This window comes from Mercurialis annua, linkage group LG5 (assembly GCF_937616625.2).
Source record: "Mercurialis annua linkage group LG5, ddMerAnnu1.2, whole genome shotgun sequence".
Classification (NCBI taxonomy): domain Eukaryota; kingdom Viridiplantae; phylum Streptophyta; class Magnoliopsida; order Malpighiales; family Euphorbiaceae; genus Mercurialis; species Mercurialis annua.
In genome coordinates, this window is record NC_065574.1 from 11,704,773 (window position 1) to 11,717,026 (window position 12,254).

The 12,254-nt window shown below is 29.2% G+C and overlaps 1 protein-coding gene across 1 annotated transcript; it reads right to left on the minus strand.

Annotated features, from left to right (window-relative positions):
- Positions 1-1,482: 1,482 nt before the first annotated feature.
- Positions 1,483-9,830, minus strand: LOC126680183 (beta-galactosidase 13-like). The gene is made up of 18 exons (XM_050375239.1): positions 9,634-9,830; positions 9,450-9,545; positions 9,248-9,360; positions 8,019-8,085; positions 7,839-7,931; positions 7,601-7,744; positions 6,565-6,659; positions 6,332-6,437; positions 6,151-6,235; positions 5,804-5,922; positions 5,370-5,537; positions 5,088-5,263; positions 4,790-5,009; positions 4,477-4,584; positions 4,282-4,386; positions 3,859-4,004; positions 3,428-3,776; positions 1,483-1,713 (listed from the first exon to the last, which is right to left on the minus strand). Exons 1-18 carry the CDS (start codon positions 9,802-9,804, stop codon positions 1,588-1,590), a joined length of 2,487 nt encoding a protein of 828 aa, XP_050231196.1. The 5' UTR covers positions 9,805-9,830; the 3' UTR covers positions 1,483-1,587.
- Positions 9,831-12,254: the final 2,424 nt, after the last annotated feature.

Genomic DNA, 12,254 nt, shown 5'->3' on the forward strand with positions numbered 1-12,254 from the left:
AATTCAAACTTAATTTGTAATTTGTTATTGAATGTAAGTTGTTAATATCTTGACAATATAAATAAATAAGTTAAGTTCAAATTCAATTAGAAATGGTCACAATTTACTTTACATATTGCTGAAATAAATATAGTTAATTCAAGGCCTAATTACTTAAAAACCACTCACCTTGTAATTTTTTTTCATTTATACCACGACTTAGGAAAATTTTCATTTGTACCCTATTTTCCATTTTTATGTTCCGTTTGTACCCCAAGAGTAATATTTTTGATAATTTAATTAATTTAAAGATGAAAATATTAAAAATAAGATACATAAATGATTAATATTAACGTTTTATTAGAATATAGGTTAAAAATAAAGGGCTAATTTAAACTTTTTTTTAAAAGAAAATAGGTCAATTCAAGTCATTAGGGTAGAGATGAAACATAAAAATCAAAAATAGGGTACAATTGAAAATTTTCCTAGGTCATGGTATAAATGAAAAAAATTACAAGGTGGGTGGTTTTTAAGTAATTAAGCCTTAATTCAACTCAACTTCAGGTATATTCAAAATATATTAAATATGTTAGAGATGACTGCCTCATTTAAAGTTTTGTTTTCTTCTAATAATATGATTTTTTTTCTTCATATATTTGATTACTGTTTAAACAAGTCCATATCTTCTCAAAAAAGACGATTTACAAATTTGAAGTAAACTCGTTCACAGTTTAAATCCTATAGTTGAGCTCTGAATAATTATTAGGGGTGAGTAAAGTTAACCGAATTAGTCGGTCTATTTTGGTTTTGTGTTTTTTGAAACTATATATTTTGGTTAATTAGATTAAAGGTTTTATTTTCAAAAAAAATAAAAAATTAAAGGTTTTGATTAATTTGATTGTTTAGTTAATAAATAGTTTTGGTTCTTTGATGGTAGTTATCAAGAATTTTTCTTATTTTTTTACACTTATGCAATGATGCATTCTTGTCATTTCTTCATTAGAGATAAAAGCTTAGTGTCTTTTCTTCTTTGGCTCCTTTGTGTATCCATTTTCCCCCCAAAGATTCTCCACATTTGCGATCTATTGAACCAGATAAGTCCATCTTTTTAGAATGAATTTCTTCTCTATATTATAAATGATTGAAATGACATTATGATTTACGTGTATAATACATTAATACTTCAACTATTAAAGTGACAGTGATACTTACTTTTTAAATAAAATTATGATTAATTTAATTATTTTTTTCATTAAAATACACATAATCTTAGCAAAAACTAGTTATTTTAAATTACTAATATATGAATCATAAAAACATAAATATAATCTATCATTGTATATTATTGAATAAATAATTTACGTACTTTGTAAAGAAATTTACAACTATTAAATTTTAATGTTTTTAGGAACTTAATGTTAATAAATGTGCATGGACTTCATTTTCACAAAAATAAATATGCAAGAACTTAATATCCAAAAATAAAAAAAATAAAAAAATAGATATAAGGAGTAAATTTCAATATATGAAGTGCAAAATTTCTAATTGAAATAGAAAAAATATATTTCAGTATTATTTCTAACTGTACAAGTCTACCTTTTAAAAGATCTAATAATTGCCACACTTCACTTGAACGGCCAATATTTTGTTGTGTAAATCAGAGCAAATATCTCTCCTCTTCTCAAAAATGTGTCTGCTAATCGGAATATTACAGCTTCTCCTTCCCAAACAATTCTGCTCAGATTTAGCAGTCAAATATGTTATCAGGTAGAGAAATGCTATTTAGCACGAAATTATCACTACACGAAATACACTAAATAGTGGTTGCAGTTAATGACAATTGGTTAAAACTCTCTCATTTAGGTATAAGTGTAAATTTGGTATTGTGTTCAATTAAAAAGCAAACTCTTCAGTTGTTTTATTTTTTTTATTGTTATTATTTTATTTACATAAAATTCTTCATTTATTTTATGTGTAAAAGTTGGTATTGTATTCAATTAAAAAAATATTCTTTTATTGTGTTCAATTGATGAAGGGATAAATAGACTTTTGGTGTATGAACTTTTTAAAAAATAACAATATGGTGTTTCAACAAAAATTTATATCAAACCGGTAAGTGAAATTGTTAAATAATTACAACTTAGTTGTTTCAGCCGGTTTATATAAAAAAATGACATGGCGTATGACGTGGCTGAATATACAGGTGACTAACCGACATTTTTACCCGCTACCGAAAAGAAACCGGCTGGAACAACTAACTTGTAATTATTTAACAAGTTCAGACACCATATTGATATAAATTTTTGTTGATACCCCATAATGTCATTTTTTAAATGTGTTATGGTCAGATCTTTTTAGGTGCAATTCATCATTTTTGTACTGTGATTTTTTTTAATATCTATTATAGTTTAAATTTTTTTGTTTCTATGAATTCCTATTTAAAGATGTTGAATTTTTTTTAAGAAAATATTTCACTTAGTTAACCAATTATATAATTTTATAAAGTATATGTTTTTAAAATTAGTTTAAATATAAAGTTTAAGAAATTAAAGTGACATTAGTTTTAGTAAAAGCGTAAGGAAAATTATGAACATAGAAAAATAAAAGAAAAATAAAACAAAAAGTTGTAAAATAAGTAAAAAATAAAAAGGAAAAAAAGAGTTTGCTTTTGAACTGAATACATACTTGAGTCTAGATGTGTTTTTAACCAATTAGCATTAATTGCAATCACTATTGAAGAATTAATGTATTTTGTGTAATTACAATTTCGTGTTGAATAGCATTTCTCTATTAGGTATTAATATCTAAAATCCGTACTTCTTTCGTTTCAAATTGATTTTCATTTTAGATATATCTATTTTTAGCTAACTAAATATATGTACTATTATATTTGAATTAATAAAACTAAAATAAATTAAGGTACAGTGATATAAAAATTCAACAAAAATTAATTAAAACTTTTATTTGTTTTATCAATTATGGCTTGATTTAAAGGATTTTGTTTCAATTATAGTAAGTTCTATGCTAATTGAATAAATTAAGCATAATTTTATTCACATGATAGTCATTCAATGATTGTCATTGGAAGTCAAATTCATCAAAGAAGCAATCATTCAATGGTTGCCACGTGATTAAAATCAAATTGATTCAGTTGGGCGGACTTGATTATAATTAAAATAAAATTCATCAAATACGGCTATAATTAATAAATTTAAAGGGTTTAAATACTAATTTCTCTAGAATAGATAAGAGCGGGAAACATTTGATATTTTTCTAAGTTATTATACCTTAAATAAATTTTGATTTTAATAGTAATAATAATTAATGATTTTTGATAATTTTAATATAAAATGAAGAATATTGTAGGTAGTAAATAATTTTTTTTTTTTAATATAATAAAACCAAATGAGCATGAGAAAATATTTAGGACAAAATTAGACAATTTTACCTGCTCAATAACCTGCTTGGAAGCAGGAACACTGCAATTTCCTGCGACAAATCCTCCACAAACACCATAAGGATTGCCAAAACTTGCAAATTCCACTGCCACAATCTTCTTTTTGTTCGGACACTTTAAACTAGCTGCTGCTGGTTTCACATTATCCACCACTGGTAAGATTTTTCTGTTTTTTCTTGCCCATGATTTGACACCGCCTGCTCCATTCTCTTCTGTATAGCTACAAACCGTGTCTCTGTTAACCGTAAGAATCTCGATCTTTTCCAGGTTCGCTTCTTCCTCTTCGAGTATTACCATAAGGTTTTTAGTTGAATTCAGGTATGATCTTGGGATGTGGTACCTGAACAAAAATCCAACTTTATAATTATAATTTGGTTCCAATACAATATCCTTCTGGCAGATTAACATAGAAGTGAACTTACTCGGATTGAGTAGGGTGTCCGAGAGGGGAGAGGAAGGACATCCAGTAGCGTCCGATGCTTTTTCCATTGATCCAAATCATGCCTTTCCCCATGCCATTCATCCTCACAGCGACTGGATCGCGTCCTTCGGGAGCATCAAAGTACGTCTGCAATACGAACTTAGATTAGCAATTACAAGTCCAACAGGCTATAATGGCTGCACGAAGCCTCTATAATGCTTGTTCAATTCCCTTCCAAGGCCTATATGCAATGTTACTCTGAAACTATTGGGTGCTAGTACACTTTAACGTTTCGTTTTCGGTTTCTGCTTCTCAAATTCTAGAATTTTAAGTTTTAAACTTATTATTTTTACCATTTTTAAATATCCTATATGTCATCTCCATAGAGAATCTGAAACACAATTGGATAAGGTTGATGTATTACCTTGTACCACATAAGAGCAGGACCTTCTGTATTCACGTTTGTCCATGTTAGTTTCCTTGATCCATTGACACTGTACAGTCTCTGCTTCTCCCCTTCCAACCCAACCTTTCAATGTCACCACCAACAAACTTAACTTTTGTTTTATCTCATCATTTTATTACCGACCTGACTGGAGTTATGCTCATGAAAAAATACCTGATGGCCCCATCCATTTGAGCTTAGATCAAGCGTTCCTTTGTTCAAACCAAGCAGAGAAACTCCGTGCGGTCCTGCTCTCTTGTGCTCCATATATGCTCCACTATCCTTCAATAGTAAGTAGGAAATCAATCAGTAATGCGTATTCTATAATCTATGGAAGAAAAACAAAAATAAGTTAGTTAAAACCTGAGTGGTACCAAATTCTTAACCTATCTTTCAATTGGATTTTTAAGTTCTAATTCGTATTAAAACAAAGTTATGTACTACCTTTGCCTGAAATAAAATTAAACTAAGTTGTAATCTTTCTTACTGGAAATCCCATTAGAGAACCCAAAAGAGTTATGGTGTTATTCCCAGGCTTCAAGTTCACCGACTTCTGAAGAACAAAGCTCTTCTCAATATTATTCCCATGTGCAGCTCCTACAAATTTACCATTAACAAAAGCTAACATTGCATGTCCAAGACTTGCAACTCGTAACACATGACCAATATCTTTCCGCATTTGCAAATCTCGTCTGTTCAACTCTACACTGCAATCAGAATTGCAGTCAAGCAAACATTCTAATTTTGCAGGAGTCAGCGTTCTACCAATTACTGGATATACTTACACCGTAGAGTACCATGCGTAATCAGATGTATCTTTAGTTAGTTCATAAAGCTCCAATGGTTTCTTGGATTTCAGCTTTAGTTGTTCTGGAATTCTTTCCTTGTACATCTTCCATGTTAGGTTCTTGTTTGCAACTTCGGATCTTATATAGCTCCTCGCATTATGTTGGGATACAATCTGATATACATAAATGACAAAACAAAAAACAAAAATAAGAATCGAAAGCTGTTCGTTAATAAACTAATGTCTGTATAGATTGTATATGCAAGTGTTATGGATTGACCTTCTTTGTATTGTAGACCACAGTTTTGCAATCAGGAAGGATACTGATGGAATGTGATGGCAGGTAATAGTGACGGCCTCTGAAATTGATAGAGGTGGGATGTCTAGTGTTGTTGTTGGTCAAGAAAGCAACACAAATTTCTGTTCCTGCTTTCTCAAATATTCTAGCCTGCATATCAAAGGAACTTGAGTTTATTTGATTATTTCCATGCTAAAACGGGTTTTAGTTACATATTGCACGTCCCAGAAATTTATCGAGTTCTATGTTTCAGATTATGAAAAACTTGTGAAACATTATATTTATAATCTACTCTTATACAAAGATGTTCTTTCGCCTTTCTCCTTGCAGCATTTTCAATTTCGTGCGACATAATTTTAATCCAAAGTAAATTTCCTTTAGTTAAAAAATGTGGTCACCTTGATCTAGATGCTTACCTCTATGTCCTCACTTAATTGTTCAATTCTAGGAATACCCCAAAATAAAGCTTTCTTGCACATTCTCAGAGCAGAATGCAAGTCTTTGAGATGTCCCCATTTTGGTTCCCTGCGCAACCCTGCAAAATTTGATCAATCAAAATTATCTTTGTTGCACGGAAATTTCTCGAATTCCATTTTTCGATGTTTTATTTTTATTTCTAAAAACGCTTTTTAAACACTAAAATTTTGTATTTCTAACATATTTTTATACAATATTCTTCATTACCTTTTCAACATTTCTTTCCTACTACATAAGAGATCATACATGTATTCTTTTTGTAGAAAATTTATGAGAGATTCCTAACCGTATTCGTCAAGAGGAGCTTCATCATAGTAACTAGTCGTAACAAACGACGAGCTTGTTCTTCCAAAATTCGTCCCACCATGATACTACAAATTAACCACATGAACAATTTTAATTCTATTTTTGTAACAATCCTAAGATAGCAATTGCATTCTCTTAGAAACAATCATGTAAGTTCTTACCATATAATAGTTGACAAGGCTTCCATTTTTTGAGAACCAACGAGCCACCGAGTATGCAAGGTCCTCTACTGATCTTTCAGATGGTGGGTTTCCAAATACTCTGTACCTAAAATCATATAATAAGCCATAGAATGCTGTTAAAATTTACTTAAACACTAGTAAATTACTGTTGGATTATTTCAATATGTGTAGGAAGCTGCTGAATAATAATTTGGTATGTGATAAATACTCACTTAGCTGTCCAATTCTCAGTCCATAGAGAAGGCTTGTTTGTTGCATTCGGGCCGGTAAAGGTATCGCCACAATGCCTTCCATTGCAAGTACTGATCTGTAAGATATAATAAGCTCAAGTTACATGGTTTTTTTTTTCTTTATTTTTGGAGAGTGATTCAAGTTAATTTAGAAGTTTAAAGATGTGAAACAAAAATGAAAGGTAAAATGCTATTTAATCGACTTAGATTAACTTGTGATTATGTTTTCGTTAAGTTGGATCACTGGGGATGAGAGATTTTTGGACGCTTGTGGGAGGAATTGATTTCACGATCTTAGTAGTCAGTATTCATACTATTTAAGTTCAAATTCATTGATAATCCTGTTGATATTTTAAGACTAGGAGACTTTAATTTCTAGTATTTTCAAATAGGATTAGAATGACTACACTTGGACTTGGAATGATGCCAACGATAAATGGCAAAATATGCAGATATACTCTAAACCTTTGATAAAATATTCTCTTCATCTCAATAGAGATGTCCACTCATTTTATTTTGTTTGTTTTAAAACTCTTGCCAATTTCTAATAAGTAAAAAAATTTAAAACTAATTTTATTATATTTCCCTTGTTAAAATTTCACTAATAAGCTAGTATTGATTGTTATCTATTGAAATATGTAAGGAAATGAGACTTCATGATTATTATCGAATAAGGGTATAGTAAAAAAAATAGAATTTTCTTTTAGAATTTATAGTATTAACTGTGTTATCCTAAGGTGTGCCATAATGAGAAAGTAGACAACTCTATAGGGAATGATGTTCATGCTCGTAAATTCTAACTCGAAAAATATAGGTCCTTAAACTTATTATTGATGCAAAATAGACGAACTCCGATCATATTTCCGAAGAGTTGACTTGCACCGATTTTATAAAATTTAATAACCGGATTGTACCAAATTAGAGTTTAAGGGTATACATATAAATACACAAAATATTTAAGGGTGTATCTGCTCTTTTTACCAAAGACTAATACTGGTAAAGACATATCAAGACTTACCACAGAATCAGGAGCATCATTCTGCTTGCACATAATCCATGGGACTCCGGTGTTCAGCCCCACAGCCATATTTCCTGCCCACTCAACATATCTACGTCCCGATTCTCTAAATGAAAGTTCCACAGACTTGTACTCATTTTCAATCTGAAGTTATACCAAATTAATGATCATATATATAATATTATACATACATATGATATGTTCAAAATTTGATAGTTTCTCTAATTTGTTAATTAACCTGTGACAAGATGATTGGCCCTCCTTGTGATGCAAATAACTTCTCTTCTTTCATCTTTTTAACTATCATTGTCACAAATTTTTCCATGTAGTGCTGCAATAACAAATAACGGGATTTAGTTTCAGAATTAGTGCATTATGTTTATAGGAAAGAAAAATATTGTTATGTATTTTTTATCACCTTGAATGGGGGATTATCGGTACGGAATGTGATGTTTGAAATCTCTCTTAACCAATATGGAAATCCTCTGTAAATTAAACATTTCAAATTAAAGAGGAAACTAAAGTAAAATGAAATAGAAAATATTGAATGTGAAAAACAAAATACTCACATAGAAAATAATAAAATAAAGGCCTATAATGTCTTAAAATTACCCGACTTTTTAGCTCCTTTTCAATTTTAATCTAACGTTGAAAACTGGTCAATTTTATCCTATTTTGTATTTTTTTCGTTTCAATTGTACACTTAAACATTAAATCGATCTTTTTTTATTGGAAAAAAATTCAAAAAAGCTCTTCAAATCGAATTTTTTTGTATTAAATGTACTTTTTTGCATTAAATTGACCTTTTTTTGTATATTTTCTAAATCAAAAAAGTCAATTTAATGTTTAAAGTTACAATTGAAACGAAAATACGTGAAATAAAATAAAATTGACCAGTTTTCAACATCAAGGTAAGATTGAAATTGGGCTAAAATGTTGGGCGGTTTTAAGACATTAAGCCTAATAAAAGATAAGAAAAAGAAAGATATTATAAGAAAAAATTGTAATTGTAGAGTTTCAGAATTTTAAGAGTTCTTCTCAAAATGAAAATGAAATTCGAGAAGATTTTGTTCAAGATATAGAATTTAATCCAGTCCATTGTTCCTAAAAGTTCATGAACTTTTATGACTTTGTTATTTTAGCTTATGAACTTTTTTCTTATTTAAATTATTTTTTCCTTGTAATAATATATTAAACGAGTACTTTCAACCATTTTCTGATCACTAAATTGTTATTATTAAAATAAATTTCAAATTTGATATTATATTTGTCTTTTTGATTCCACATAGAAATATATACACTATTTGTATAAACTACTATTAAGTTTTTTTTTCCTAATATAACCATGAATAAGTTTTTATTAATTTTATGATTAAAAAAAGGACAAAGTATATTTTTAAAGTTACAACATTAAATCCGAAAAACTATTTTTTTTAATTTGACACCACTAATATAATTGTTTGTTTTTCTATTTTTTTTACATATCCTTGTATTATTTTTAGTTAGGTTTATAAATTTATAGTGTATTTTCCCCCATATTAATAAATTTCAAATTCCTCTCAAAAAAAAAAATTCAAATTCTGTCAAAAAAAAAAAGTTAAAGACTCCGTTTTCACTTATGAGCATAGGTTCGAGTCAGAAACGTACCCATGGTTCCATTCAGCCTCAATGAACGGTCCGATCCTAAGCGTTGCATACATGCCATGAGCCCCGATCATCTTAACAAACTTCACCACATCATATTGCCCTTCAAAATTATACTGCAAATCCAAAAACAAAATTCAAAATCCAAACACCAAATCACACTCAACCGAATCAATCAACCAAACAATCAAATCGAATAAATTACCCGGCCTTGCACCGGTTCATGCACATTCCAGAAAACGTACGTCTGAATCACATTAAGACCGCCACGTCGAGCCTTCATCAGAATACCTGACCACATCTGAACCGACAATTCAACACAATCATAAACAAAAATTGAAAAAACATAAAATAAAATTAAAATCGAGTGTTATTATTATTATTATTACGTCAGGAGTACTGCGAGTGTAGTGAACTGATCCTGAAATGAGTAGCTCTCGTTTTCCATTGATGATCAGTGATTTTTGATCGAAACGAACGCCGGAGTGGTGATGATTTGCGGTTTCAGAAGCAGCTAAAACGGAGAAAAACGCAGAGAAAATTAAAATCAAAATGTTCATCTTTTGTTTCCTGTGAGTAATTTCAGAAAAAAAGGAATAAAATAGAGGAGTGAGTGAAGATATTTTTTCTTTTTTAGATTTTAGTGAATCGAATTTAGGTAATATTAAATTTACTGAAAATGGAAAAGTAAATTTGGCTGTAAAAATGTGATTTTGAATATTTTGATATGGTAAGTATTGCTGGGAAAGAGGGAGAGAATTTAGTTAAAAAAAGGGATGAATCGATCACCAATTGACCCGCTTCACTCCGTTAGTTTTGAGCCATCATCACTGGCGGGTAAATCTATTAGGTATAAAACTCTTAGCAAAAACTTATTAAAGTGATTTCTAAAAAAATAATTAAAGTGGTGACAACTTAAATAAAGATGGTGAAATCAATTCCTTCCATAAATCAAAAGATATTGTGGGTTCATATTTAATTACAAGTGCCAAAAATAACAATTTTTTCCTCCAATTTGTAAATAACAGACCATTAGCATATAAATTAAGTTTGTAGGTTTTTTTTATTCATAGATATACAAAGAGAAAAAACGACAACAACGAACTAATAAAATTAGTCTGCAGCAATTATGGAAAACTAGACATAGATTATTTAACTTGTTGCGCCTAATTGTGTGCTTCCATGTTGAATTTGCGTGGAATATATTGGACTTCCGCTGCTTCAAAGGATTGTTGAAGATGTCAAATATCGTAATAAATATCCTGCCACAAAGAAGTAGTACAGTTGTGTGAATTAATTGTTGCAGACACTTGGAGAGCATCACCTTTAAAACAAACTTTCTTCCACCTATTGGATCGAGCCCAATTCATAGCTTCCCGTAAAGCTAATAGTTCTAATATTCCGGGATCCCAAACATGCCGGAATACAATTGAAAACTTAGAGGGCTCCGCATGTGGATCATTTTTCCTTATAACTCCAAGGACCCCAAATGTTTTAGAAATATTTAAGGCAACATCATATTGCAACGTACAAAAATCTCCAGTCAACCGCCAAAAGTGATTCTGATCCATATTAGAAGAGCTAGGCAGAGGTGATGGAGGACCCGAAGTAGACGAGTGAACATGCCGTGAGAGTTGAAATTCAGCACAAGCTGCAATAGTAAAAGAAATTACCTCTGAGACTGTAGACGTCTGGCTGGTGATTGAATTAAAGATTATTTCTTATTTTTCATAAAAAACCAGAGGTGATAAACAAAACAATTCTATTGAAGAATCTCCATCTAAAACACGGAAACAGAAAATTGCTGCTTAATTCTAAATAAGTACAGTTGACCCTATAATAATTAATATACATGGTGGATTAAAATATATTTATTATTACAATTATTAATTTATTGAATACTTTATAAGACGTAATATTGAAATTGATTCCCTGAAATTTTATTAATTATTAGAATTATTAATTTATTGAGTATTAGTTATTAGAGGGTCTACTGCATTATACTTTTATGACATTTAATGACTTAATAATGTAATTTAATTTTTTTCTTACTTTAAATAATTTTAAAATTTATATTTTTTTAATTTTCACATTTCTCTTACTTTTTAAAACTAAAAAAATATAAAATATTAAAATATGTTTGTCAATTTTTTTTAAAAATTAACATTATTAAATTAAAAATATTTAAGTTAGATTCATTAAATTTTTAAATCTCATAAAAATATAATCTTTAATTATAATTATGCTAAAATAACTATAAGGATTAAATTAAAATTCAATTATATTAATAAGTAATTTTGGCAAACAACAACAATGAATCGAAGAACTAAAATATTAACATAAACAAAAATGAAAGATAGCATCATTTATTCAATTGTTAATTATATTATATGTGAGGAGCGTCTGAGTAATTTGCTCTAAAATTTATTATTATTTTCAGCTTTATATTAGTAATAGGATGTATCATTAAATTTATTTTAAAAATTCAATCAAAGCTCATCATATGTCACAATAAAAAAATATTAAAAAGAAAGAATAATTCTAAAAAAAGTCATTTTGGCCCTAAACCTTTTCCCATATTCTCAAATAAAGATTGATGTGTTTATGTTCGGCTCGTTACATGAATGAGGTGTTCATGTTCGGTCATTTAAAATTTAATGTTCATGTTCGGTTCATATGTTCATTTCGTGTTCGTTCGTTTAGCTAGTAAAGGATCGAACTTGCAAACAAGCTCGTTGAAACTTGTTCGTTTAGCAACTAAATTAATGAACACGAACATTAATCAAAACTATGTAATATCTTTTATCAAAATTACATAAGTTTGTTTTAGACAATACAATTTTAACATATTAAAATAAAATTTTATATTTGATTTTAAAATGATTAGCTAAATCGTGAACTTTTTATCAAGTTTAATATGAGTCGGTTCATGGACTCTTTATCAAGTTCATACACGAGCTTGTTCACGAACAATTAAACGAGCTGTTCGTGAATGTAAACGAGTCGAAAC

Coding starts and splice junctions, on each gene's coding strand:
- LOC126680183 (XM_050375239.1), bottom strand. CDS start 9,804: ATGAACATTTTGATTTTAATTTTCTCTGCGTTTTTCTCCGTTTTAGCT. Junction 6,236..6,331: donor GCCTTGTCAACTATTATATG/GTAAGAACTTAC, acceptor GTTAATTTGTAG/TATCATGGTGGGACGAATTT. Junction 4,387..4,476: donor CAAATGGATGGGGCCATCAG/GTATTTTTTCAT, acceptor TGACATTGAAAG/GTTGGGTTGGAAGGGGAGAA.